This window comes from Equus quagga, chromosome 12 (genome assembly GCF_021613505.1).
Source record: "Equus quagga isolate Etosha38 chromosome 12, UCLA_HA_Equagga_1.0, whole genome shotgun sequence".
Lineage (NCBI taxonomy): Eukaryota > Metazoa > Chordata > Mammalia > Perissodactyla > Equidae > Equus > Equus quagga.
In genome coordinates this window covers 39,079,257-39,106,788 of record NC_060278.1, presented here as the reverse complement: position 1 = coordinate 39,106,788, position 27,532 = coordinate 39,079,257, and the positions used below count along the sequence as shown (strand labels likewise).

General features: G+C 56.5%; 1 protein-coding gene across 6 annotated transcripts; it reads left to right on the top strand.

Moving 5' to 3' along the window:
• PSEN2 (presenilin 2) lies at positions 1-26,300 on the top strand. 6 transcript variants are annotated; one of them, XM_046679188.1, is made up of 13 exons: positions 1-95; positions 596-737; positions 6,004-6,034; positions 10,102-10,262; positions 12,274-12,488; positions 13,668-13,809; positions 15,659-15,726; positions 16,380-16,600; positions 17,286-17,384; positions 19,933-20,016; positions 20,393-20,494; positions 24,175-24,293; positions 25,596-26,300. In XM_046679188.1, the coding sequence occupies exons 4-13, from the start codon at positions 10,122-10,124 to the stop codon at positions 25,749-25,751; spliced, it is 1,347 nt and encodes a 448-aa protein (XP_046535144.1). In that variant the 5' UTR covers positions 1-95; positions 596-737; positions 6,004-6,034; positions 10,102-10,121; the 3' UTR covers positions 25,752-26,300. The 6 variants fall into 6 exon arrangements, with proteins under 6 accessions (XP_046535144.1, XP_046535145.1, XP_046535142.1 ...); XM_046679189.1 differs by having other exon boundaries at positions 5,999-6,034; positions 20,396-20,494; XM_046679186.1 differs by having other exon boundaries at positions 5,999-6,034.
• Positions 26,301-27,532: the final 1,232 nt, after the last annotated feature.

The following is a 27,532-nucleotide window of genomic DNA, read 5'->3' as shown; positions in this document are numbered from 1 at the left end:
GGCGGGGCCGGGGGCGGGCCTGGGGCGGGGTCTGCGCCGGCGCCGGGTCGGCCGGGCGCTCGGCCAGCCGCGTAAACACGGCCGCGGCGGAGCAGGTGAGCGGCCGCGCACGGAGGGCCCGGGGTGGAGCGGCGCCCCGCGGGACGGGCCTGCCCTCCGCGCGCCCCTCGCCGCGGCCACTTCGCCGGCCCGGGGGCTGCGGTCCCCTCGCGCCGCGGCCCTGGCCTCTGCGGCCGGCGCGGGGGCGGAGGGGGCGGGCGCCAGGAAAGCGGCGGGGGGGCTGGCCCGGAACTGGGGGTGGAAGGCGCGCGGGGGGGGGGCCCCCCGAGCCTCGGGCCCGCAGCTGGGTGCCGTGGTCCTCCCCGCCGCGGTGGGCGCGGTGCGAGCTGCTCACGGCCGGGGCCGGGCATTTAAAGCAGCAGTGCACGTGCTCTCAGGGGCGTGTGGTCTTCCTTGCTGGCTGGGACCTCCTTGGCACTCGCCCCAGGGCGCTGCTTTGCAGGGATTGCAGGGGAGGCGGGGGTCTTGTGAAGAACCAGGTTGGGGTCTGGAGCTGGCGATTTCGTTATTAGCGGTGTCGGGCTGTTTTTTCCAGGCATTGACGGCTGTGGGGAGACTCCCAGTGTCAAGCTTTTGAAGCTGAAAGAACCTGAAACAGAAGCTAGTTTCCACCCCAAATTTTATCCATGAGGAAACTCAGCCCACAGAGCTGAAGTGCCTTTGTCCAAGTCGCCCAGGTAGGATACAGCGGAGCCAGGCCTAGAACCCGTTGTCCTGGCCTCCAGTTCTGCTGTCCAGAGCTGGGACCAGACCTCAGCCCTTTGGCAGTTGGGGGAACTGCTCCTGTCTGTTGACTTAGTGAATATTCCCTTTTTAAGGTGTGAGCTGTTGGTTGGTGGACTAACTGAGCCCCATTGACAGATGGAGAACCTGAGAGGCACCCCATCCAGAACAATGGCAGAGCTGGCTTAGCTCGAAATGCACAGCCTGGGCTGCCGAGCCTGTCCTGAGTAACTTGAGCAGCACGGACCTGGCTTCCGGTGTGGATGCCCCGGATGTCTGCATAGTCCGTTCTGTAGACACCTGAGCCTCCAATGCCTTGGCCAAGGCCTTTGGCGCTAACTAAATGCTCTGGATCAGCTGCCTCAGGTGTGTGAGCCTCCGGCTTCCCTCTGTATGGCCGTGCTGTGTGGGAGTGGGGCAACTGTGGCAGCGGTGTTTTCTGGGCCCAGCTGGTGAAGGCCCCCGGGGTCTCGACTCCAGCCCAGGGCTGTGGCCTCAGCCACCCGGGCAGGCTGTCCAGGTTCCGGCAGAGTGGGGCGGATGTTGTCAGGTTTTCAGGGAAAACTCTGTCCTTGGTGTCAAGGTGCCTGTGCAGCAAGCCCAGCGTCTTACTTGGTGTGTGTATGGGAGGTGGATGCCCTGTTGCTGCCTGTTTGAGAAAGAGGAGGACGAGGAATAGCCTGGCCACAGGCTGCCACTCAGATGTGCCTGGAGACTCGTGCAGGTTGTCAGCCTGCCACCCCGCCCCTCAGCTCCTCCGTGGCTGCTGGCAGTCCCGCTGCACGCACCGGGTTTGCCAAAGGAGGGGCCTCCGCCTACCTTGGCCTCTGAGTTATTGATGATGATCATGACATCATAGCTTCCCCTGTGAGTTTGTCATCTGCACTGAAAAGCTGTTTGCACAGTAGATACCACAGTTACCTTAAGAGCTTCAGTCACACAAAAGTAGCTATTGTCACACAAAAGTTAGCCTTCTACAGAAGGGGAAACTGAGGTTCAGGGGGTTAAGCAGCTTGTCCCATTAGGTGGCTTCAGTGACTGTGAGCCCTGGGATTTGAACCCAGCTGGCTGCGTCGTCTTCATCTTTGGAGTTTTTGCACAGGATGCTTCCCAGGTTTACCCCCGACCCATGTCTCTTCTCTACTGCCCAGGAAATTTCTGTGTGGTCTCCATTAGTTAGGTCTACCTGACAAAGCAAAAAGGAAAAAAAATTTTTTTTTAAACAAATCAAAGCAGTGTGTGTAGGTTCCGTACGTGTTTCCACTGAAGACATCTTTGGCTGCTTTTCAGCTGTTGCTTTGATTTTGGGACACTGTTTATTGGGCACTGGCAAGACAACAAATGTTTCTGCAAGTATTTCCACCTGTTGCCTGATTCTAGCAGCTGGGGACGGGGCTGGGGGAGGAGCGGTGGGGCTCCTAGGCTGCCACGCCCTCCAGGCTGCCACTGGTCAGGGCTTGGGCTGTTCTCCTCACCTTGAGCTGGCCAGACCTGACGTGGGCACCAAGCCTTGGAGAATCACTGTTGGCCTCCAGGCCTGGAGCTGGCAAGGCTGCCATGTTAAAGTCTGGGGAAAGAGTAATTTCGGATCACCCCTCAGGAAAGACCATGTGTTGGGGAGGGACATCATTTTTGTCCACCTCTTCATTGCCTGGGAGAATAGGTTGCTCATTCATCTTTGCCAGAGCACGGGCTTCTGGGGCCTGGGAAGAGAGATGGAAAGGGTGCTCCCCTTTCTGCTGTACCTTAACCAGAAACTGCCTGACTTTTTGAAAATAAAAGTAATACACGTTCATTCTAGAAAATTGAGAAAGTACTTTTTTAAAAGTCAGCCATTACTCCTCAGCCCAGAGATGAGCACTGTTGACATGCGTTTCGTTACAGCCCTCCATGCACATACATACATTCGTCTGTTAAAATATGAGACTGGAGATGAAGTGTGTCCTTCAGAATTTGCCCTTCATTGAGTGTTCTTGGAAAACTGGATTTGATGGGTGTGTGGGGCGTTTGAACATGCCATGTTTATCTCACCAGTGCCACCGCGGGACACCTTCCCTTTTGAACTGACCCAGAGAGGCCCTGCTCTGACTCCCGTCCCTGTGCCACGCTCAGGTTGGAGGTCCCCCTTGCCCTCATGTGGATCATAGAGGGGGAGCAGAGCGGGCCTCCAGGCTGGGGTGGCGGGGTGGGGACAGGACAGAGATTTTATTGAATTTTTCCAGCGGCAGGTGATCTGGTGGGGGAGGGGTCAGGAGGCATTTGTAATTCACTGACCACTCAGTTGGCTGTGTCCTGGAGAAGCTGGGTGTGAGAAAAGACACACACTTCCCTGCCTGGGGCAAAGGCATCGCCTTATAAGTGGGTATGTCCCTGGAGAGCCTGCGGGATGGCTCTGTGGGCACCTGCGGGCCCATGGCCCTGGGCCCCTGAGCATGTGGCCCTCACTTGTCCGTGGAGGGGGCAGGGAGGAGCTCCCCAGTTGGCCATCTGGAGACCTGGGCTGTAACTGTGGCTTTTGGTCATGGGACTTGAACGGGTGCCCCCTGTCCCTCTGGGCTCCAGTTTCCTTAACTATAAAAGAGGGTGCTGTTCGGATCCTGGGCGCAGACGTGGCACTGCTCATCAGGCCATGCTGAGTGAGGCGGCATCCCACATGCCACAACTAGAAGGACCCACAACTAAAGATATGCAACTATGTACCAGGGGGCTTTGGGGAGAAAAAAGGAAAAACAAAATCTTAAAAAAAAAAAAAAAAAAGAGGGCGCTGACTAGATGGCCATTAAGGTCCTTGCCAGCTCTGACATCGGTCCTATGGACATGCCCTCTCTTGTGACAAAATGTTCCCATTGCCAGAGTGCCCTGGGCCGGGGCTGGGCGGAAACAGGCCATCTCCCCAGGGCCCAGATGAGGTTTGGTGACTTCCGTAGCTCAACTCGTGGGTCTGGTGGTTTAGCAGATCTGGAACTTTCTGGGAAGAGCATCAGCAGGCTTCCGTTATCCACTCTCCCTGTGTCCCTGCCTCGATCTCATCTTCATCATAACTGCTGTTGATTGAACACCCGCTGTGTGCCAGACACTTTACACGTCGTCTCTGGTTTTTACAGTCCTCTTGCAAGGTTTGCCGATTCTACTTTTTCCAGAAGAGGAAATGGGCCATGTCAAGTTAAATAAATTGTCCGAGGCCTTGGAGCCAGGGAGTATGTGGTTCAAGTCACACAGCTGGGTGGTTGGAACCTGGTCAGTCTCCACAGCCCTTGCTTTTGACCACTGGCTTGCTGCTGCTTATTAAAAAAAAATTTTTTTTTCTGGGCCCTACTTGAAGATGGCATGTTAGAGGCATGGCCCGTGTGGCCACCTGCACAGCTTCTCTTCTGCACCCCTTCCAGGCTACTTCAGGAAATAGAGAGAAAGCTGCCTGGGTCCTGGGCCCTTCTGAGTAGGGGAGCGCAGACGGCAGTGAATCGAGAGCATGGGTCAAGGTTCATGGGGTCCTAGGAGGGTCCCCTGGGGCCTCTGATCTGGAGGATGGAGCAGTCCTTCAGGGCCTCCCTGTGGGACTCAGGCCCCAGCACTGGCCTAGGCCGCCTCCCTGTGTTGGGGAGAACCATCTGGCAAGTGACGTGCATCCCAGTATGGGCTGAGGTGGATGGACAGATGGATGAGGGTCAGCCGGGGCCAACTACATGGTCAGGTGCCCAGGACTCCAGAGACGGGCCGGCAGGGAGGCTGTGGGAATTTCCTCATCTTAGCAAACCCTACCCTCGTATGAGAGAAGGCTGTGGGGACTCCCCAGGAGTCATGGGAGCACCGTGAGGTAACTGTGTGATCCTGGAAAGTGGCCTGTTTAAAGCCAACACCATCCTCTTTGAAAGCGCAGGAGCATTGTTCCGTTAGGCCTGCTGTGAAAAAGAAATGCAGTGCCCGGGATCCAGACCTTTCTCTGCAGCCCCAGGTGTAGGTGGTAAATGCAGGAACTCCCAGTTTGCTTTTGGAGCAGCGGTTCCCATCTCTTTCCATCAGGCTCTTAGTGTCTACTGTGGCATTTTAAAATCTATTTCCTATTTAGATCCACTGGCCTTAAATTTTAAGGTCTAAACTGTCTACGTTTCTCCGAAATGAAAAGAAGGTCGAGGAAATTGGGTCACCAGGTTTCCATAATAATTGCAGGAACTGCTGACACAGGGCGGAGGGGAAATTCTGAGTCAGACTCCCCTGGTTCGGCTAATTCAGCATTTCGATCCCATTCAGCTGATTAATGGGAGCGAGCAGTGGCTTCTCTGGGTCTTTGATTTTGCATCCTAATCCAAGGCAGCTTTCCGTCACGGTGCTTTCTTCCAGGAAGGGTTTCTAGAACAGTCTCGTACTCTGGACGCCCCCTCCTCCCATGAGCCCCTCTGTTTTCCTGCTGCTCCCTCAAGAGAATGAGAGCTGGTTGCTGTGTGGTTGGGATTTGACATCAGTCACCCAGCCCCACCCCCACCTGCCCGTGAGTCAGCCTCCGGCGGGAGTTCTTGGCGTCACCGGCGCTCCGCTGTGGACAAACGTCTAGAAGGAAGGTTGTTTATCTGCACACATTCAGGTGGTGATTTTTCCCTCCAAGGATTTCAGAATAGCACCAGGCTTCAGTTGCAACTTAGAAGCAAAAAAGAGTACATCCCGGCTGCTCTTTTCTCCTTCAGGAGCCAGGTAACCAGAGGGGCTAGGAGATGTCAGGAGTCCATCTGCTCCCCTCAGTCCAGTGGGAGGAGGTGCGGGAGGAGGCAGGAGTCGAGGAAAATGCCTGAATGTTCATACTCATTTCCCTTTAAAATATTTACTGCTTAAAAACCCCTACAGATGCAATGTGTGTTTGTTATAGAAGCTTGAGAAATGCAGAAAAATGTAAAGTAAAAATCACCCACCATCTCACCATCCAAAGATGAGTCTGTAGTCTTGTAATATTTCTTGCCAGTCCTTTGTATACATACGTTTTCTAAGAAAATTCAGATGATTATGTACGTGAAGTTTTATATCTATTAAATTTGACATCTTGTTGTGTTTTTTCATGTTATTGAATATTCTTTGAAATAAGATTTTTTAGTGGTCATGTTAGAAACTCCCATCCGATGGATTAATCATAGGACAGAGTCAGGCATTTCAGTCATTTTTACCTTTTTTACACTTATAAATAACTGTAGCAAACATGTTTTTACGTAATCTTTTATTATTTTCTTAGGACAGATTCCGAGAAGTAGCGTTTCAGGATCAAAAGGTATGAATCTTTTTGAAAGCTTTATTTTTCCTGCCTTCAGAAAGGCCCGCCCAGTTTGTCCCCACAGCAGCCTTGGAGAGCCATTTTCCACGCCGTCCTCCGAGGGGCCATTGCCTGGGGACATTCTCAGCCTGAGCCCTCTCGCCTGCCCCTGCCCTCTCCTCGCCAGACGAGCTTCTTCTCCTCTGCCTGCGGTCGCTCTCTGACCAGACACAGCGTGTTCAGGAGGAGGGACTGTACCTTCTCTCTTCCCCCATTTGGAGCGTGAGCCGTGGAGCAGCGGGGCTGCCCTGCCTCCTCGACAGGGAGGTGGACGTCACCGGACGTGTGCGGCGCTGAGCTGGGGGCCCAGGCTGGGGCAGCCCCAGGGAGGGTCTCCACCAGCTGGGGAATCACCCAGGGGCCATCTCAAGGTGCAGATCCCTGGACCTTTGGTCAGGATGGAGGCGGGGATCTGCATGTTAAATAAGCAGCTTACCAAAGTGTTGAAAAGCGCAGCACCTGACCACCTGGGTCCGAGGGTAACTTTGAACCTAACGCGTTTTAAACTCGTTTCCTCATCTTTGAAGTGGGGAAGAATAGCAGTAGCCAGCCCCCCAGGTTATTGTGCTCAGTGTGGAGTGAGGGCTCAGGGGTGGTCTTCTGCCACCACCTGTCAGGCGGCCTGCACCACTTTAAGAAATGCCATCCTAAGGGGTCCAGCCTTTCCTGGTCCCAAGTCGTGCCCCCAGGTGCTAGGAGCTCAGAGAGGCACCTCCAACCCACTGGGCCCTGGGGGCTGTATCCTCGTTTTGACAGCCAAGACCAGCTCTTCCTAATTCTCCCACTTTTCTGGGAGCCTTGGGCACAGCTTCAGGGAGGGTTTGGGAGGAATTTTGAGAAGTGGGATGGTGAAGGAATCTGCCCAGAGAGTGTCCATTTTCCGGCCAGGAGGCCATATAGGAGTTACGTTTGGCGGCGTGAAAAGCCTGATTTCTGGTTTTCTGGTGTTTCTCCATCTTTTCAGTCCAGTTCCACCCGGAAGGGACGCCGTCCTTCTTTAAGCTCTCCCTCCCCGGGCGGTCCTTCTCACATGGCGGGACACTTTGGGAGACACAGTGCTTTCCAGGGGCCGTCTTGTTAGTGACTAGCTGAAGCCGTGGAAATTCGAAGGACTTAACTCCCCTTGAACCTGGGTCCCCCACTTCTGCCCCAGCCTCCCCGCAGCTCTTTCTCCTTTCAAGAAGCCTCTTTACTCCCTGTCTGTCCGTTTCCCTCATGCTGTGCTGTTTGGGAGTCCCCGGTGCTGCAGCTGTCATGGTTCCGAAGGGCGAGCTTACCTTCTGCCCTAGGGCACAGCCCTGGACCTCCTCGGGGCAAGGACTCCTCCTGTGCTCCTCCAGTCACTGGGAAGGTAAATCACAGGCATCCCGGAGGCTGGGAGGCACAGAGGAGGGAGATCCTAACTCACTCATTAATTCACATCCCAAACAAAACCGACGTGCTAGAAAAGAAAGTGTTGAGGGGGCTGCCCGTGGCTCTTCCCCCATCTCAGCGCTGCTCCAGGTGGACATGGTGATTCACCATGAGAAAGCATAGCCAGCCCTTTGTGCCGGGGCCCCTCTTTGAGGAAGGATGGACCCACCTTTGCCAGAGTGGGTCATGAGGGGAACTGCTGGGTGCGCAGCGGGTTTGTCCAGGATTTATCTATTGGCAAGGCCGAGCCTCGCAGAGGACGACTCTGAAGTTTCTGCTTGCGGGTCTCCGTTAGATAGTTTCTTCCATAGAGGAAGGACCTAAAGCTGAGAACTTCCCGAGGTCTCACGGCCTGCGGGGGCTTCAAAGTGCGTTCCCTCAAATTGGGCTCTGTTGGTTAGACTCTGCTGGTTCCAAAGTGTGGCCACCAAGGGCAGATCCACCCTCCTGTGGCCCTGGGCTGAGCCTGGCTGTGGGGAGGAGGCCCCCTCCCCCCTGGGGAGTGCTGCTCAGCTGGCCCTGCTTTCCTAAAACTCAGTCTGTTCAGAAACCTTCCCTGGCTCCCGTCTACTGGATTCAGCTCTCCATCCTCAGTCGGGTGCCCACGCTCTCCCTGGGATGGTCCACCCCACCTCTCCAGCCTCCTCTCCCACCACCGCCTCCCAGGTCCCCACGCTTCAGCCGCATCAGAGTGCCTGGGATTGTTGGAATGGGCCCATTAGGTTCCCCCATGCCACCCATTTACTTACGAGGTCACTTCTTTCCAGGATGCCCCACCTCCTTCACTCTCTGGCAAGCTGTTCCTAACCTGCGAGTCCTTGAGACCTGAGACATCTAAGCTGACAGCTGATAGACTGTCCCTTCTCTTAATCCTGACTCCCGTAGCACAATGTCCTTGTCGCCCCTCCTGGCATCTTCTTCCTTTGCTTCCTTGTGCTGCTCCTCCGTTCCAGTCTTCCCTACCCTGCACCGTGGGGAGCGGCTTCACTGTGAAAGCCCTGCGAGACGACGGGGAGACTGGTAGTGAGGGGAACATAGACAGGCTCTGTGGGGCCCGTACTCGGGGAATGGAGTTGAAATCCACGCGGGAGTAATCCAGGCCGCAGCCCGGGTCGCCGTCTTCAGAAAGAGTTGCAGCCACAGACCTGCAGGCACGAACAGAACTGACTGACCCTTTGGAAGGATCCTGCAGCTTTGTCTGAAAATCGCATCACTTCTGGGGGTGACTGACGTGGAGACAGACCAGACTTTCGGCAGAGGGCCGACCTTGCTGGCTGTCCCTCGTGACATGCAGCTCAGCCCTGAGGGTCTCCGGGAGGCAGTGGTGGGGAGAGCCGGCTCTGCTGGTAGCTCAGCTGGCCCTCTCGGGAGGTTGGTGGGGACCGTCAGATCCACCGGGGTTATCGGAAACTCTCCCTTCCCCTTCGGGCTCTGCCAGGCTCGGCGTGGTGCTGCTGCCTGCACACACCCTCGGGACAGCACCGCGGGAGTGGTGACAGGCTCCCTCCTGTGTGGTCCATGGGTCCTGCCCTGGGCTGCGCTTTCCCACACCGCACACACACACATGCTCCCCATGTGGTCTCGCTGTCCCGTGGCTTCGGCTGCCACTTCTAGACTCATGACTCTCATCTTCTGCTCCTCCACTTCAAGGTGGCCCTCTTTCAACCCCTACATACCCAGCAGGTTCCTGGATCCAATCCACAAGCTCTCCTCTCCTCTCCTGTCTCCCTCCAGGCTTGGCTGTCGTCCTGGACTCCGTCCTTTGTCTGATCCCCTGCATCCGGTCCTGCCTGTTTTCCTCCTCGCCCTTGCTGGGGTCTGTCCCCTCACTTGCATCCGTCCTGCTGCCAGCTTGGGCCCTCTTCGCTGCCCCCAGTTGTCTTCAGGGGGTCACCTCCCCTTCTTTGTGCTGCTTTCTCGGTTAGTGGCTAGACTGACGTTTCTAAACGCCGATCTGATCTGCCCATCACCTCTGACCTCGGGATGACGTGCACCCCCTTGACACGGCACAGGAGACCCTTCATACCTTCTGCCCCGCAGCGCCAGGCCCTGACTGGAACATTCTTCGTGCCCTCTGCCCTTCCCTCCTACCTGGAAAGTCTCTCTCTAGAAAACGTTCTCCATCTCTGAGATTTAGTTCTTTCTTTGTGCTTCTGCACCTCTTGCTGAACATGTGGATTATATCATTTGTCCCGTTGGATGGTTGGGGTTTTTTTTAAGGACAAAAGTGTTTTTTTTAAATTCATCTTTATATCCCCAGAGCCCAGCACTGTTGTTGGCACACTGTAGCTGCTTAATAGATGTTTGTTGATTGAATGAATGAGTGTGCTACAGTTTGGAGTGGCCCTGACTTTTCTAGCTGGGTGTTTTGTCCCCCTCTCACCCCTGTGGCCTGGATCTCAGGGCTATTCCCTCCTGAGGCCACTGCAGCCTCAGTGGTGGCTCTTGGGGCCTGTTGTGTTAGAGCAGTTGTTTGACACGCGTGCCCTGGGGGGTCATTGCAGGGCAGGACCTGTGTCCAGGCTTTAAGCAGCTTCCAGCCTCCCCTCTCAGTCCTCTGCTGTCTTTGCCTCACGGCAAAGTGGAACGAGGTCGTGTCCTCCTTTTTCCAGGTGCTTCCCACGGTGGGGCTATGCTCACGTTCATGGCCTCTGACAGTGAGGAAGAAGTGTGCGACGAGCGGACGTCCCTGATGTCAGCCGAGAGCCCCACGCCGCGCTCCTGCCAGGAAGGCAGGCCGGGCCCGGAGGACGGAGAGAGTGCTGCCCCGTGGGTAGGTTCCTGCCTGTGCTCTGAGGACTCCTGTTCCTAATGGGTGAAACCCAGACGTTCCCGGATGTGGGAGGGTGGGTGAGAATGGACCCAGCGGGTGGGCCGTCCACCGTGGTGGAGCTCACGGCCGCGGGGCTTTATCGTGGACTCGGCGCATTTGCAGCCTGTGAAAGGTCGACTGCAGTGGCCCGAGTGAGTCTCTCCATGCAGCCCCGGGCCTTAGATTCACCTTCCTGGTGTGGGTCACTGTTCCCGCAGGGCCGTGAGAGTGAGTTCGCATGCCTGGACGGGTAGCACGGGCTAAAAGGTGGCAGGAAGACAACTGCTGGAGGGGACCTTTGAGGGAGATGGCCAGACGTGAGGAGCATGCCCAGTTCATGTTTGACTCTTGAGCTGGGGATGTGTCGTGGTCCATTCAGGCTGCTGTAACAAAAAGACCACAGACTGGGAGCTTAGAACAAGGGGAATTTATTTCTTACTCTTCTGGAGGCTGGAAGTCCAAGATCAAGGCACTGGCACATCCCGTGTCTGGTGAGGCCCCTTCCTGGTTCATAGGCAACCGTCTTCTCCCTGTGTCCTCCCAGTGGAAGAAGGGAGGGAGCTCTCTGGGGTCCCTTTTATAGGGACACTAATCCCACTCATGAGGGCTCCACCCTCATGACCTAATCACCTTCCTAAGGCCCCACCTCCTAAAACCATCCCCTTGGGGCTTAGGTTCCAATATATGAGTTTTAGGGGGACACAGACATTCAGCCCATAGCAGGAGGGGTCCGCTCAGTGGGATCTTATCTCTGCAGCCCACAAGGCAGGAGATTATAACGTTATGGAGTGGGGGGCATGCTTGGGAGAGTCACCCAGCCCCTCCACCTCCCTCCCCATCAGGGCAGAACAGCGTCTGCTTTTGCCTGGATCCTGTTGTCCGTTTTGCCCGCTTACTGTGTTTAAAAACCTTTCCGTGTGGACTTCTTCCTGCCAGCCTTAGCCCCCTTGCTGACCTCTGAGCTCTCTTCTTCTGCCCGCTCTGTGCCCGAGCAGGAGCTCAGCAGCTCCAGGCCACCAAAAGGCCGCTCCTTAGCCTTTTCTTGCTCATCTGTTTGTTTTTCATCTCCTGGAGTTTTTGTGCGTGTTAGTTTTCAGTTCCTGTCCATTAATAGTTTCCTTTCGTTCTTGGCTGAATATCTAGATTGGAATTCTCTGTGCAGGGAACTGACACTGAAGCGATGGTCATTTTTGATTTCTGTTTCATTTGGCTTTTGTTTTAGCTGTTAATCAAATGAACAAGGCAGCCAGTGAATTGCCTGAATTGCCACAATTCCAAAAAACAGAGATTCTTGCGGATGAGTCTGTGCCAGCATCAGGCAGGCGTCCTGCCCTGTCGTTTAGCCCGTGTCCTCCCCGGGGCTTGACGCCCGTCAGCCGCTCTGGTTCACAGCTGCAAATTTGGCATGCTTCATTGGGGTGGGGGGGGGGGGGGCAAAAAGCTAAAAGTAGCTTCTTCGTCTGCAAATTCCCAGTGTCACCGTCATAATCAGAGAGTCCTCCTGTATGCCAACTATTCTGGTTTGTGATTTGTCAACCAAAAATGTTTAGTCTCTGTTTTCCCTCTGTCACCTGGCCTGTCTCCTCTCGAATTAGTGTGGCCATGCGAACAGAACCGAGTGGCATCCTGAGGGAGGGCAAAGATCCGTAGACGTGCTCCAAATCCACTAGCCATGAGTCGTGGGCCTGCCCGCTGCCCTCCTCGGGGGCCGCCGCAGCCTCCCTTCTTGCATCTCTCGTGGTTGGTACCAACTCTGAGTCTTCTCTGCTTGTCCCCATGAGGAATTTTCCAGTGTCCCGGATACCAGCACCCTGACAGCCGAACTACAGCCCCTAGGCTGGTTCTTTCATCAGGAAAGTGACATTCAGACTTCTTGTTTCCCCGTACAAGGCACCCATGCATCACATCAGTAGGCCACCTGGGCGGGGCGGGGGGGGGCGGCCTGTGGCCCTCACGCTGTGGTTCTCCACAGAGAGGCCAGGATGGCGAGGAGGACCACGAGGAGGACCCTGACCACTACGTCTGCAGCGGGGTCCCTGGGCGGCCGCCGGGCCTGGAGGAGGAGCTGACCCTCAAGTACGGGGCAAAGCACGTGATCATGCTGTTTGTGCCCGTCACGCTGTGCATGATCGTGGTGGTGGCCACCATCAAGTCCGTGCGTTTCTACACGGAGAAGAACGGACAGCTGTGAGTCGGGGGCCAGGGTGGGGGGTGGCACCAGGCTGGGGTAAGGGGCTTGCAGCCTCTTGGGTTCCCCCTGCAGCGCCATGCCACAGTGGGAAAAATTGGGGATGAGGAGCTGCCCAAGTCCACACCTGGTCCATCCACTGCCTCCTGGCTCTGTGACCTGTTGGGCATGTTCCTGACCTCTCTGCCTCAGTTTCCTCCTCTGTACAATGGGTTTGATGACGAGGTTACCAGGAGAATCAAGTGAGTTAATCCACGTAAAGGGCTTAGCCCGGGGCCTGCCGCAGTGCACGCCAGGTGTTAGCGTAGAAGGCAGCTCTTGCCATCCCGCCCAGGCTCAGTGTTCCGGGCGCCGAGTCCCTGTGTGACCACAGTCGGGTCGGTTCCTCTCTGGGCTTCTGTTCCCATGAACGTAAACCATACTGGCTGTGCAGGGTGATTTCTTAGCTCGCTCCCAGCCTCCTGGGGGATTGTCTTTATTTTGGTAAAAAGGACGCAGACAGCAGCGGCACACAGAGCAGTGAGAAGCTTCGCTCTGCCCCCTCGCCCTGCTGTCCGTGGGAGTCCCTGCTGAGTGCCTGCTCTGAGCACCTTTCCTTTTTAGTTGGGGAGTTTTGTTCAGTTTTGCGTTGGTTCCTGTAAAGAGAGGAGCTGAGAGAGACGCCCCACCCTTGGGAGGCTTAGAGTCCGTGGGGCTCCAAGCAGCACAGGGGAAAAGCACTGAGGGAGCCTGAGTGCTTTGCAGGCAGTTTGCTCCCACCGGCCAGGCTGGACGAGGGATCACTGAGCTGCTTCCTGAGTCTGTTAAGTGCACGTGCAGCCCCTGGGCTACCTTGGGTGTGCAGAGGGGAGGCAGCGGGGCACGTCCTAGGCGGCATGGGGCTGGTGGAGAAGTGGATATGGGACCTGCTGGGTCTCCCTTGACCAGAGCTGAGAAGTGAGGGGGTAGGGAGGCCTTGGTGGGCCTTCCAGGTCCTTCCATGCCACTGCATCGGGCTTAGTCATCAGGCTGGGGTTGGGGGGCAGGAGACGGGTCGGAAGGCAAGGCAGCTTGTGGGGATGGTGGGCAGTGGTGGGAGGTTCCCAGGACGCCTCCTTGGGCGGGTCTGAGACCCCCGCAGGGTGGGGGTCGTCCGGAACAGGCAGGGAGCAGAGACCCAGCTCTGCCTTCTCCGTCAGCATCTACACGCCGTTCACAGAGGACACACCCTCGGTGGGCCAGCGCCTCCTCAACTCCGTGCTCAACACCCTCATCATGATCAGCGTCATTGTGGTCATGACCATCTTCCTGGTCCTGCTCTACAAGTACCGCTGCTACAAGGTACGCGCCCACCTGTCTGCCCGCCAGACCCCCTGCCTCTTAGGCAGCAGCCTTTGTTGCTGTCAGAGTTCTTTTTTCTGCAAAACAGACTGAGTTCTGGTACTCTTTCCTACCCTACTCCTACCCCCCACTAGGATTACCCAATAGTGTAATCTTTTAAATTTATACATAATGCCACTTAATTGAGTTCCTCGTTGCAATGGTCACAGTGTCACTTCTCATATTTGGAGGTTAATTTTATTTTGCTTCTCCTTCCGAAGAAGTGAGATGTTCTATTTTAGGGTCCCTTCGCCCCATAGTTTCCCTCCAGGTTTATTTTTATTTTCCCATTTCCCTTTCAGCTGGGGATGTACAGACGCCGTGCTGAGGTCTTCCAGCCGTGGGAGACGTCTGGGTTTTGGGTGGACCCCTGTGCTTGTGGGGCAGCCCAGGAAATAGTAGAGGAGATGAGTCCCACCTGGCCCACGTCATGGGCATTGTCTGTTCCCAGGCTGCCGTAAGCTTTTAGACACGGGTGTCGGGCTTTTATCCCAAGGAGGGCTGTGCAGCCCCAGCACTGAAAGGAAGTTAAACTGGGCATCGCCTGACTTGGGACTGTTCACATGCGGGCGTGCACAGCACTTTGTGTTCAGCCTGCCAGCCTCTGTGGGGCAGGTAGAGAGATGAGGAGGGTTGGTCTCGAGAGATGAGCCCCATCCCAGCTGGGGGTGAGCCATGGGAGGGCTGTCAGAAGTGTCCAGGAGTTGAAGCTTATCAGTAAGTCATCACCTGTGCAAATGAGGCAGCGTTTTTAATCGGGGTGGAGAGCGCGGTGGATGGTGAGAGGAGGGTAGAGGGCTGCCTGTTGGGAGCAGAGGATACAGCGTGCTGAAAACAAGCTAGAGAGACCTTGGAGAGTGTGGAAGGCTGACCCGGCGTGGGCAACAAGCATCAGGTGACCAGTCACAGGGACTGTTAAGAGGTGGCTTACCCATCCATTCAGGAGGTTTCCTTGCAGGTCCCATGACACTCAGGTGGGAGATGGTGGGAGCCCCTGGCGGGCAGGGGTGGCTGGGATGCGGAGGGTCAGCACATTCCAGAGGCGGCTGCATGCACAGCATGGCCTTGGCCGCAGCTTTCATTCCAGGTAGACCAGGTTCCTGCTGAGGTCCCCATTGGCCCACTCTGGTGACCGATGGGTCTGTCCTGGGGGGGAGGCTGGTCGTAGTGATGCCACTGTGCCACTCATGGCCGGCTGAGGACCTGGTTTAGGATCAGCCTGCCCTCGTCCTTGCCCCTCTGTTGTTTGGCCAGGAGAGGAAGAACACGTCTTTCCGAGGACCTGTGTATAGACCCTCAGGTCGGGGGGACTCCCTGGGTCGCCCCTGTCAAAACAGGCTCCCTCAAGAGCCTGCCTGACCACTCCATCAGAGTCGACCCCACTGAGTCTCCTGTCATGTTCTCCTGCCAGCTGTTTCCTCCAGATCCCTTCTCACTCCTGTCAGTCTGTGTTTGTGTTTACCGTCTAACTGCCCTCACACTGGGATGCGACACACGCAGGCAGAGGCATAGCGCTGTCTCTCCAGAGCCTAGACGGGCACCTGGCACGGCGGCGGCGTCCCCTTTCCACGTGAACGCGTGGAGCTCTAGGGTTTAGACCCGAGGGAGTTTCGTCTCCTCCTTCACGCACTTGCCGGGCGGCCTTGAGAGGCCTCCTTGGATTTCTTTGCCCTCCTTATCTGTAGAGCAGCCATTCCAGCATGGTCACGAAGGAGCCTGGGGAAGAAAGCCTTCTCAGGCTTGGGTGTCCGTCCCGGAGCCCAGGGCCTTGTGATCTGGGCCTGTGGTCACCCCTGTCTCTGTTGTCTAGTTCATCCACGGCTGGCTCATCATGTCCTCTCTGATGTTGCTGTTCCTCTTCAGCTATATCTACCTCGGGTAAGTGGCACCTGGGGAGCAGCAGTGTCCTTGGGGACCACTCCCTCCATGGATGCGAAGGACCTGGGCGAGGAGGGGCTTCCACTGGGCTCCAGACTCCCCCCCGGTGTCACTGCCCCAGGAGCCCAGGCCTTCTTGCCGCAGGAGTGGAGCTGCATGGTGGGCCACCCGTCTCGTTCTGCTTCCTGATTTAAAACAAATAAGCAGAGCCATCACGGAGGAGGCCCTTCGTGAACCCAAGGGGGTTAGAAACCTCTCAGAATTTACATTCTAATCTTTGGGCCGGGCCTGGGTACTTCCTCGTTTGTGGAGAAGTGATCTGCTCTGTTGCCCTGGATTTGGGATATTAGCCTGGGGATATTGACCTTGCCCATGGGCAAAGGGCCTTCCAGGTTGGGCCAGTGCACGTTTATGTGAACTGACCCAAGGATGAGACATCAGTGTACTCCCACCTCATTCCAGGAAAGATTTCCAGTGGTTAGTTGTAGGGCTCATGGAAATGGGGGAGGGGGTATTAGTAAACAAGGCCAGAGGTTGGAAGAACCTTGGTTGGGACCGAATGGTTGAGGACCGGGGGATGTTGAGCTGTGTCTAACTGGGTGCGACACCTCTCCTGAGTGTCCTGCCCTGAGGGCTCGACTTCGGATCTGCAGGGAAGTGCTCAAGACCTACAACGTGGCCATGGACTACCCCACGCTGTTCCTGACCGTCTGGAACTTCGGCGCGGTGGGCATGGTGTGCATCCACTGGAAGGGCCCCCTCGTGCTGCAGCAGGCCTACCTCATCATGATCAGCGCGCTCATGGCCCTGGTGTTCATCAAGTACCTGCCGGAGTGGTCCGCCTGGGTCATCCTGGGCGCCATCTCTGTGTACGGTAGGTGGGCGCTGGCAGGCCATGAGCCTGGCGGTGGGCAGTGGGGGGCATCTGGGGCTAAGTCCTTCTCACTGCTGCATGAGGGTGGTGGACACTGAACGTCCCCTCCTTCCCCGAGGAGCCTGGACGGTCTCCCTTCTGTGAGGTTCACCACCTTCAGACTCACAGGGTCCCATAGACTCATGGCCGTGCCATGGTTACTGATAAGAGTTGGTGTTTATTGAATATTTGTGCTGTTAAGCACTTGACACATTGTACATTGTTTGCTTCTCAGGACAACTGTGGGATCAGGCACAGGACCTATAAAGAACAAGCATCCAGAATGTTAGCGGCCCTTTAACTGGTGTTGGCATGATGACCATCCCCAGTGCTGCTCTTTCCATTCTAAGGACAAAGAATTCGAGGCTCGGAGAAATGGGGCCGTGAGCCTGTCCTCTGGGTCTCTGAGCCCACATGATTCCTTGTTTGCAGTTAGCCACTTGGACCCTGCTCTGGGCTCCAGCCAGCGCAGACTCAAGATTGTGGCTGCAAACTGGTGGCTTGGGATGCTAGAATGAATGGCAGGGCGTGGTCCAGGACACATTCGTCCCTACGCTCCGGTGCCAGAGGGCTAGCTCCTCTCTCTGGGGGCTGCTTGGGAATAAATGTCTTTTTTAACTTGCCAAGGACGTCTTTGTTTTCCCAGATCTCGTGGCTGTGCTGTGCCCCAAAGGGCCACTGAGAATGCTGGTGGAGACTGCCCAGGAGAGAAACGAGCCCATATTTCCTGCCCTGATATACTCATGTGAGTGACCGCGTGCCTCTGCCCGAGCCTGGGCTCCCAAGGTGGCTGAGGTGGGACCAGGGCTGCTTCCCACCACGGCCTGCAGGGTTGACGATGAGATAAAGTTACTCTCCCCCGACCGAAGGGGAGGAGGCGGCCACGGTGACCCCAGGGCTGGCTCCACTTCTGGAGACAAAGGTGGGCTGTATCTTCCTGTTACAAGGAAGGAGCTTGGAGAGTTAGGGCAGGAAAGGGGCTTCGGGGCCGTGGTCCCACCCCACACCTTCATCCCATCCAGCCTCCAGTGATGTGTGGTGGGCACAAGTGCATTCCGTGAGCCCAGGGCCACCCCGTCAGCCCTTGGGGCTCCTGAGAAGGGACTTTGGAGAGGGCCTCCCCAGGGCGCGGGTGTGGGGAGTGCGAGGCGCCTGCCTCTCATCGGGCTCCTGGACAGCCGCACAGCTGGGTGAAGGTGGGTGTCTGAGGGACAGCTCGGGGATGGCGCTGGCCTCACGGCCCGTGTAGGGATTTGGGTCTGTGTGTGCCTTCAGCAAACCTGCGTAGATCCCTGCTCTGTGGCGGTGCTGAGCTGGGCATCAGGGGTGCAGCGGGACACAGGGCACCCTTGGTCCGGGCCTCATGGAGCCAACAGCCCTGTGGTTTTGATGCCTTGCATCTGTGGGTGGGGGCCTTTTTAAGTAGATCCTGGATTCTGGGGCTGAGCGTCTGCAGCTGCCCTGGGAAGAGTTCATGCAGCGGCTCCGGAGCGCTGGGTGAGCTCTGTCCTCGGAGAGTCGAGCTCGTAGAGGAGAGTCGTCGGCAGCCTGGCCCCGTGGGGGAGGGCGCATTCCGGCACGTTCTGAGGAGGAGCAGAGACCTTGTGTGGAGAGACTGACACGGCGCCTAGGCTTGTGTTCCCCGGCTCTGCTCTGATGGAGCTTTCGTCCTAGGAGGGGAGACAGACAGTGACGAAACAGCCGAGCATGCAGGTCAGGAGGCGAGCGCCCTGAGAAGGATGAAGCAGGGCTGGGGAGCTGAGGACTCCAGGGGAGCAAGGATGCTGTTTTGCATAAAGTGGTCAAGGAAGCTCTCTGTCTTAAGGTGACATTTGACAGAGACCTGCCTTAGGAAAATTTGGGAATGGAATTCCAGGCAGAAGGAACAGCAGCGAGTGCAAAGGCCCTGAGCAGAGGGAGCAAAGGGAGGTGAGGGGGCAGTTCCAGATCACCTGGGGCTGTGATGAGGACTTCAGCTCTTACTCCTGAGTGAGATGTGGCGCCTCTGGAAGATTTGGGACCGGCCTGACTTTACATTCTTTACACTTTAACAGAATCACTGAGGTTGTTGAGCGAAGAACAAAGTGTACAGGGACAAGAGTGGAAGCAGGGGCCGGGTTTGGAGGCTGACTCAGTCAGGAGAGCGGGGATGGGGTTTGGCCCTGGGCAGCAGTCGAGGTGCTGAGACGTGCTTGGGTTCTGGAGATGTTTTGGAGGCAGAACTGGCAAGATTTGCTGGTGGTTGGGACACGGATTGTGAGAAAAAGAGTCGAGGATGGAGTCAGTGCTTTGGGCCTGAGCAACAGAAAGGATGGAGTTTACTGAGAGGGAGAAGGCTGTGGGGCAGGTCGGAGCGTGGTTGTTGAGAGCATTTGGGGCATGTTGAGTCTGAGATGCTCACTGGACATTCGGCTGGAGAGTTGGAGAGACGAGATGCAAGTTCAGGAGAGAGTTTCTGGGCCAGAGAGAGGGAAGAAAATTAGTACCACGTGATCCACAATCCCGCTTCTGGACATATACCCAAGAGAACTGAAAGCAGGGTCTTGAACAGATTTGTGTACACCCATGTTCATAGCAGCCTTATTCACAATAGCCAAGAGATGCAAGCAACCCAGATATCTATGGACGGATGGATGGTAAACAAAATGTGATATATGCATACAGTGGAATACTATTCGGCCTTAAAAGAGGAAGGAAGTTAGGATACATGCTACCACACGGATGAACCTTGAGGACATTATGCTAAGTGCATAAGCCAATCACATAAAGATAAATGCTGTCTGATTCCATTTAATACAAGGTACCTGGAGTAGTGAAATTAATAGAGACAGAATGTAGAATGGCAGTGGGGGAGGAAAATGGGGAGTTGTTGTGGGTACAGGGTGTCAGTTGGGAAAGATGAAAAAGTTCTGGAGATGTTTCATGACAACGTGAATATTCTTAACACCGTTACACTGTACAGTTAAAAACGGTTGATTCACTTTCTGTTACGTCTCTCTTACCACAATAAGACAAAAACACAATTAGTTCATCAACCCTGTTCACTGATAGTATTATTATTATCAGTGTTTTTGTGAGCAGGTAAAAAAGACAGGAAGAAGCACTGTCTGCCCACACCTGGTCAGTGAGTCTGGGGCCCTCCCCAGTGGCCTCCTGACAGTGGGGTATAAGCAAGTCCCCTGGGAACAGAGGGTCCTGTGCAGGCTCTCTGGGGGGCACACTGGCCCACCTGCCTCCCAGGCCCAGGGCAGCCACAGCGCCGCCTGAGGCATGCTCCTCTCCTCTTTCCCCAGCCGCCATGGTGTGGACCGTGGGCATGGCCAAGCTGGACCCCTCTTCCCAGGGAGCCCTTCAGCTCCCCTACGACCCCGAGATGGGTAAGTACTGGGGGGCTGACAGCCTGTGGTCGCTGAGGCAGCCCCTCACCTGCACCCACCTCAGCCTGGCCTGGCCTCTCCAGAAGGCACAAGGTCAGGAGGGGCAGAAGCGGAAACTGACCCTCCTGGACACGCACATCGTGGGGATGGAGTGAAGGGGCTCTCATCTCCTGCCTCAGCCCCGTTCCCCTTCCTTCCCTTGCCCTGTTACTCTTTCTCTGTGTTGGGGCTGGGCTGGCTGGTGGGTGAGAGCAGGGCTGCCCTCAGCACTGGCTTTGCTCCCCGAGATCCAAGCACCCTCTCACGGGGCTTTTGTCTCTCTTCCATGCCCCCTCCTCATGGCGATGACGGTCATCTTCTCTTCCTGGACACCCAGAAGAAGACTCCTATGACAGTTTTGGGGAGCCCTTGTACCCAGAAGTCTGTGAGCCCCCCCTGCCTGGCTACCCAGGGGAGGAGCTGGAGGAAGAGGAGGAAAGTAAGGTGCCCGTGTCCAGATGGTCTGCGTGGGCCCGGTGGTGGGGGCGGGGGGCAGAGGTGGGGCCCCCTCAAGTCAGGCGAGGATATGAGGGGAGAAGCCCCTCTTTACATCAGAGACGGCTCTGCAGAAGTCAGGGAGAAACCCGCCAGGGTGGAGCCTTGATGGCAGGCCACAGGCACTTGTGCATTCAGGCTCCCCGTGTATATAACACACGTGGATTGAGTACCAGCTGTGCTAGGGGCGGGTGGGGGTAGCAGTACAGGCCTGGCTCTGGTGGGACTCACCATCTAAGGGCGGCCCACACTCTGTGCACTGGGGGGGGACTGGAAAAACATGGGGTGCTGGAGAGCACTGATGGAGGTGCTCAGCCTGTCTTGGGGGTCAGAGAGAATTACCTGAGGAAGTAACTTGGGTGCTGAGCTCTGGAGGTCGAGCGCAGGGGTAACCAGGAGAGGGGGACACATGGTGGGGGTATTTCTGGCCGGGAAGACAGAGGAGCAGAGACCCTGAGGCAGACGGTGCCAGTGAGCTAGACAAAGTGAAGGCAGGATGCTGAGACCGAAAGTGCAGAGATGGGCTGGGAGGCCGGCAGGGGCTGGAAGGGCCTTTAGGTCAAAATGGCGATTCCAGTTTGTCCCAGGAGCAGTGGGAGCCATGGTGGGTTTTGAGTTGGTGGGGGGAGGGACATGATCGGGAGGGGGAGGATTCCATCCTGTGTGTGCTTGAGTGGCCTGTAGGATGTCCCATTGTGGCTGTGGGGAATGCAGCGGGCATGGGCTCTGGGCTCAGGACAGGCTGGGCTGTGCGGGTCAGCTGCTAACGGCCCTGCTCCACGTTGGGGCTGACAGTGGGCTCTGGAGCAGGGGGCAGGGGCAGAGTTGGGGTGGTGGCTTCCCCAGGCAGAGACCATGTGGCTGGGGAGACAGGAAGAGCCTACATGGAAGATGGTCTTGAAGACACGCCCAGAGACGTTCTGAGGTATGGCTGTGTTCCTGAGGGGATTAAGGTAGTCATTCTGTCAGTAGAGTTGTGGACCACCTGCTGTGTGCTGGTGGCACGTGGGGGCAGGGAGGTGCTGCAGCTTTATAACAGCCTGTGCCCTTGACAAGTTCCCCACGCGAGCGGCCCAGGCAGGGAGCAGTTAGGTAGGTACAGAGTACTCAGGGCAGATGGGGACAAGATGGACGTGAGGTGGGCCTTGAAGGGTGAGTCTGGTCGCCCAGCACACAGGCTGATGGGCTGCAGTTTAGTCCTGGCCCTGACCACCCGGCGTCCACACAGATCCCATGATCCCACAGGCTACGGGGCACAGTCCACAAAACCACCCTCGCTTCACACACCAGCCGCAAGTTCTGGGGGTCTCCAGGCCACCCACACTTCTGACCGACTGGCTACAAATCTGGGGGTTCCCACAACCCCCTCAGGTTTGACAATTCACAGAAATTCAGGAAAGTGCCGGGCTTACAATTACAGTTTGATTGTGAAGGATACGAATCAGAAGCAACCAAGTGAAGAGACACACAGGGCGAGGTCTGGGAGGGTCCCGGACACAGAGCCTCCGTGGCCTCTCCCGGTGGAATCGGCGTCACCCCCGGCCTCGCACATGGATGCGTTCATCAGGCGTCAGTGTCTAGAGTTCTTGTTGGGGTCTCATTGCATCGGCACGATTGATTGAATCACTGCTCACAGGACTGAGCCTCACCTCCAGGTGCCCTCTCCTCCCCAGAGGTCGTGAGAGCCCTGAGTCCCAGCCCCTCATCACAGGGATGGTCTTTCTGGTGGCCAGCTCTATCCTGAGCTCATTTGCATAAACTCCAGTGTGATCTGAGGGGCTCCCAAATCACAAAGACACTCCTCTTAGCTGGGAGATTCTGAGGATGCAGTCTCCCTCCCAGGAACCAGGGACAAAGGTCCGTCAGATTCTTTATAATACGACAGCATTGGCAGAGGCTCAGGTGAGAGAGAAGGAAGCCCGCAGGGAGGTCTGGGGCTGTTTGGTGGCTGGGCAGAGGGTTGGGGTGTGGCTGGGAGCGGTGGGAGGGCCGGGTTTGCTTGAAGTTGAAGGGTTTGCTGCCCTCCTAGGGGAGCTCAGATTTTGTCCTGGGGGCGGTGGAGAAGCGTGCGTGGTGTCAGCAGGGAAATAAAATGAGCAGAGCCGCGTTCCGCACAGACCCCTGGCAGTGGTGAGGGACACACTCTGTTGGGAGACTAGGAGGGCGCCTGGCCGTGGTCCAGGTGGAGAAGACACATGCAGGGCCAAGCTCAGGAGCAGACTGAGAGGAGATGGAGCCGCTGCACAGGCTGGGAGGCGTGGACGGTGACCCGGGGGAGCGTGGGCAGGCAGGTGTGAGGGTCTGCAGGACATCTGGATGGACTTGCCATGGACACATGAAGGGAGTGGCATTGGTTTGGGGCTGGAGTGGGAGGCATCAGTGTATAGTTGTCAAAACCCTGGGTACCAGAAAGGGTACCTAGGGAGGGTGCAGGGTCAGAAGCAAGGGCAAGAGGGACAGAACCCGAGGTGGCAATGTTTACAGGATGGAGGGGAGGGTGCCTGTGGGGAGGACCCTGGGGAGCAGCGAGAGGAGGACAGGGTGCCGACACGGCGAGTAGCAGGATGGCCACAGGTGTCATCTGGGGGCCATGTGGTGGCCTTACCAGAGCTCATTGGTTGGGGGATGTGGGGCCTGGTGCCTCTAGGTCTCTGAAGTGACTGGGAAGGGAGCACAGAGTTCTTTTGAGAAAGAACTGATTGAAAGAGGAGAGAGAGAAGTGAGGGGAGAGAACAGGAGTGGGGATGGAAGTGAGAGAAGAGACGAGGAGCTGAAAGGTGTTTGTCGTGCGCCACGGGAGGAGCCAGCCAGGGGTGCTGAAATCAGAGAAGGGGTCTGGTGGACGGAGGGACCGATGGGGCCGAGCCGAGCACGCTGCCGGACCAGGAGGAGGGGCGCCTTTGTTTGGAGCCCGGAAGGGAGCAGGCAGTGGGTGGACCAGCAGCCTTTCCTCCGGGAGGGTCCACTCAGTTCCAGTTTATCATGTAAACATTTTTATTGTCTGCAGTGAACAAAATTATCCTATAAACAAGCATCCAGGGGCGATTATACTAAAGGAAACAAACTTGAAAACATTCTAGAAGCTCTCATTTACTTATCGGTAATAGAGAAGCTCATTACAAATTCTCTTTACCTATTTTAAGGGGAACGGGTCTCTAGAGGACGTCTAGGTGTTGTGCACGTTCTTGAAAGTAGTGAAATTAAGGTTCCTAAAAAATATAATTCACACTTAGCCCCGAGTTGTGCAACCTCCCACCAACCCCAGACAGTACATATTACTTGCTCTTTTCTTGACTCAACTAAGTGCCGAGCACCGGTTTTACCTGCGTTACCAGAAATCCCAGGTGTTACAGCCCAGATTGCAAGTCACCCAGTCCACGGGTTCCCCCTTTTTCCCATTGGCTGCTGTTTTTCCAAGGCAGCCAGTCCTTGTCCCAGAGTCCAGGTGTGTGGCTGGCGCCTACCCCGTCTGGTCCCCCAGAGCCTGAGGACTGTGGCTCCTGGGCCCCTTGGGCGCCTTGGGCTGGGCCGAGCCGTTGGGCTGTTTGGCGGGTGTCAGCCTTCTCTGACGCTTCCTCGTGGGGCTTCTGAGACGCACGGGCTCACTCTCTCCTCCCCACACAGGGGGCGTGAAGCTCGGCCTCGGGGACTTCATCTTCTACAGCGTGCTGGTGGGCAAGGCGGCAGCCACGGGCAGCGGGGACTGGAACACCACACTGGCCTGCTTCGTGGCCATCCTCATCGTGAGTGGGCCGGGCGATGCTCCCTGCCTGTCCCCGAGTGGTGGAGCCCCTGGGGGTCTTCATGGGGGCCCAGGATCCCAGGGGAATTTTCAGATGCTGTCGTCCCTCGGAGGGGCAGAAGTGATGGCTGGGCTGGGCCGCCAGGCAGATTCTCAAGATGAGACTGAGGTTCACAGGAGGCCCTGGTCATTGACAAGATGCAGGAACAGTGCAGGGAGGGCTGGCTGAGGGGCTCTGACGTTCCTGAGCATGCATACCAGGGTGTCAAGGGCTTGGCTAGCTTTGTGCGTTGTCTCATGACACCTGTGAGGCAGGAATGGCTACCTGAAATTTAGGGACGAGGAAATAGGTTGAGGGCCTTGCCCAAGGGCACAAATCTGGGGAGGGACCAGCTGTGATCTGAACTCAGGTCCCTGACTCCCGGGCTGCATGTTTTCCCTCCATGCCACCCAGACACCATGGCGTTCTGAATCCCAGGGGTCTCCTGGGGCCCGGGAGGAGGGGCCCATCATTTCGAACCCCAGCAGTGAAATTTGGGGGCTCCTATAGTCACTTAACGTGGCCAGATGCACACAGTGGGGTAATGGTCCTCGGATGATCCCATCTCGGAGGGATGGAGGCTCTGAGTGGCGCATGCTCAGTCTCATCTCCAGGGAACTCCGGGCCACATGTGGCACATTGAGGCTGAGCCTCCAGTGTTTTGGAGATTTTTTTATCTGCCTGCAGTGTGTGTCGGCGATGGGGTAGTGGACCCCACGCTCCTCCTCAAACGCCTGCCCTGAAGCCCTGCTCTCCCCAGTGATAGGGCGGGCGCTCTGGTTCCCGTCCCTGCCCTGGACCATTTCTTGCATCATCGGCTGGCGCTCAGACTGGTTGGGCAGCTGCTGTGCCTGCCTCCAAGGGGGCGGGTCACACGGCATCTTTGGGTCCCTTGGTGTCAGCTGCTGACAACCTTGCTGGCATTTGGGTCGAGCCCATGCCATTCTTGTATAAATATGTGTCCCCCAAGGGAGGCATCCTGCCATCAGGTCACACAGGGCACTGCTGTAGCCGGACAGGGGGAGGTATTCTGGTGGAGGTGGCACCGTGCTGGATCAGGAGCTCTGCTTTCTGGTTCTCCCGTTAATGTGCGGGACATTTCCATGGGGCGAGACTCCTGCCCGCCGGCTCCTCGCAGAGCTGTCGCGAGGACCTGGGAAGCTCATGGGGTGTCCAGGGCTGTTGTCCGACAAGTCCTCAACGAGCTTCTGCGCCCGGGGCCTAAACCATCGCTAACGGCTCCCCTCGCCTTCGTTCCCGCAGGGCCTGTGCCTGACCCTCCTGCTGCTCGCTGTGTTCAAGAAGGCGCTGCCCGCCCTGCCCATCTCCATCACGTTCGGGCTCGTCTTCTACTTCTCCACGGACAATCTGGTGCGCCCCTTCATGGACACCTTGGCCTTCCATCAGCTCTACATCTGAAGGGTGTGGGGCCCGCGGGCCGGAGGCTGAGGCGATTGTGACTGGATACCGTTGTCTAGTTTTACACTCTAGTGCCATATATTTTTAAGACTTTTCTTTCCTTAAAAGACGAGGAAAAATACCGTGTTGACTTCGTGAAGAGGAAGATCCGGCTTTTTGGCGCTAGTTGTTTGTCACCTGACCGTGGCTCACCCCCTCGTGAGCACTCGCCTCACCAACGGGAGATGCAGGAAGTGGGTCCAGATGGACTGAGGCAGACGGAGGAGGCCGCCTCTTCACGCCGGTGGCCTGGAATGTTCCAAGGGCCCAGACGAAGGACGGTGTGCGTATGTTCGGGACCAGGAGTTCCTGCTCAGGACGACACTTGGCACCTGGTCACGCTGGCCGGAGAAGAAAGCCAGTTTTCTCCTCGAGGAGTGTTCCCAGTGCTTTGTCCACAGTGTTGTTGTTTTATCACCTTTAGAAACCAAGTCTTGTTACAGCATTTACTGCTGAGAAGTGGCTTAATATTAATATCAATAAATGGATGAACCCCGTTGTCGTCTTGGAGTTTGGTCTGCTGCTCTGTGTCGGCCCCTCGTCCCTGATCTCGTGGCCTCTCGCGGGATAACGTGTGCTCCAGGCATGGGAGGGATTTGCCAGGTTATGAAGGAGAGGCCTGACCACCCTGCTTCTCTGAACTCATTCCTTTAACTAGAAAGTTCCCTGAGCAGAGGTGTGCGGAGAGCGGCGTGGCCTGCTGGCTGCCCGCTCCGAGGTGACAGGCTGCGGGTGCCGAGCAGATGCATCCTGCTGGCTTCAGCTCTGCATGTTGTCACAAACACTGCAAGACGGTTGCCAAAACAGAGCAAGTGTCAGTCCTCAACGGAGACCAGCATGAGGGCGGGTTGGGTGGGAGCCCATGTTCAGACTCGCTCTCCTTCCTTCTATGGCCTTCTCTCTAGGCAATGCGGTGTGGGGGTAGACAGGCTGGTTTTTCCTTTTTCTCTCTCCATCATTCACGGGTGGAAAGAGAATCTCAGCAATGCCCCTGGACCAGGACTTGGGCCCCTTGAAGCAGTGCAGAGCGGCTGCGGCCCCACTGGGGAGCCTGGCTGGCTGACAGCTGAGAAGACGCAGGTGCTGTGTTGGCAATTCAAACTGGTAGCTCTGTCTCCTTGTTCCAGAAATAACGTGAGTGCTGTGAAGCTGGCTATTTATCATGAGAGGAATAAAAGAATTATGTATTTTGATGTTTCACAGGAGCTTTCTTTCCCCAGGCTGTTTGTAGAAGAGCCGAGAAAAACGTGGGGAGGCCATTTGGCCCGGTGGTGGCATTTCCGAGCACTGGCTGGCGGCTGGAATCCAGAAAGCTATAACTGGCTGTGACTCACTTGCGGTCAGAGACCAGGGTGGCGGTGTCACAGTCGTGAGAGCCGAAAGTAGGGAGCATTTTAGGAAGTGAAGCCTGGTCCCAGATGGTAACAGTCTCCCAAGAGATGAGAGGCGAAGAAAAACTGGGAGAAGCTGATTCAATTCAGCACCGAGGGCAATATTTGTCTGTGAAAGAGTAGTTTCAGGGTGGGGCTTCCAAAGATGAGGTTTGGCACGTGTTTGGATTTGTTGGGCTTCAAGACGTCTTTGTCGAATGCCTAGCCAGGGCGTTGGGACGGAAGCCACACTGAGAGGTGAAAGCAGAAGATGAAGGGCCCCAGATTGAGGCAGATTGACAAGGAAGGAGAGATGATTGGTGCCCAGGGAAAGTGTTAAGACTGCAAAAAAAAAGTCAATGTGAGAAGGCC

What these genes read in the sequence shown, in the direction of transcription:
- PSEN2 (XM_046679187.1), top strand. Translation starts at nt 10,122, where the DNA reads ATGCTCACGTTCATGGCCTCTGACAGTGAGGAAGAAGTGTGCGACGAG. An exon ending in GGGCGCCATCTCTGTGTACG is followed by an intron (nt 16,601 to 17,285) that starts GTAGGTGGGCGC and finishes TTGTTTTCCCAG; the next exon opens with ATCTCGTGGCTGTGCTGTGC. An exon ending in TCCTGCCCTGATATACTCAT is followed by an intron (nt 17,385 to 19,932) that starts GTGAGTGACCGC and finishes CTCTTTCCCCAG; the next exon opens with CCGCCATGGTGTGGACCGTG.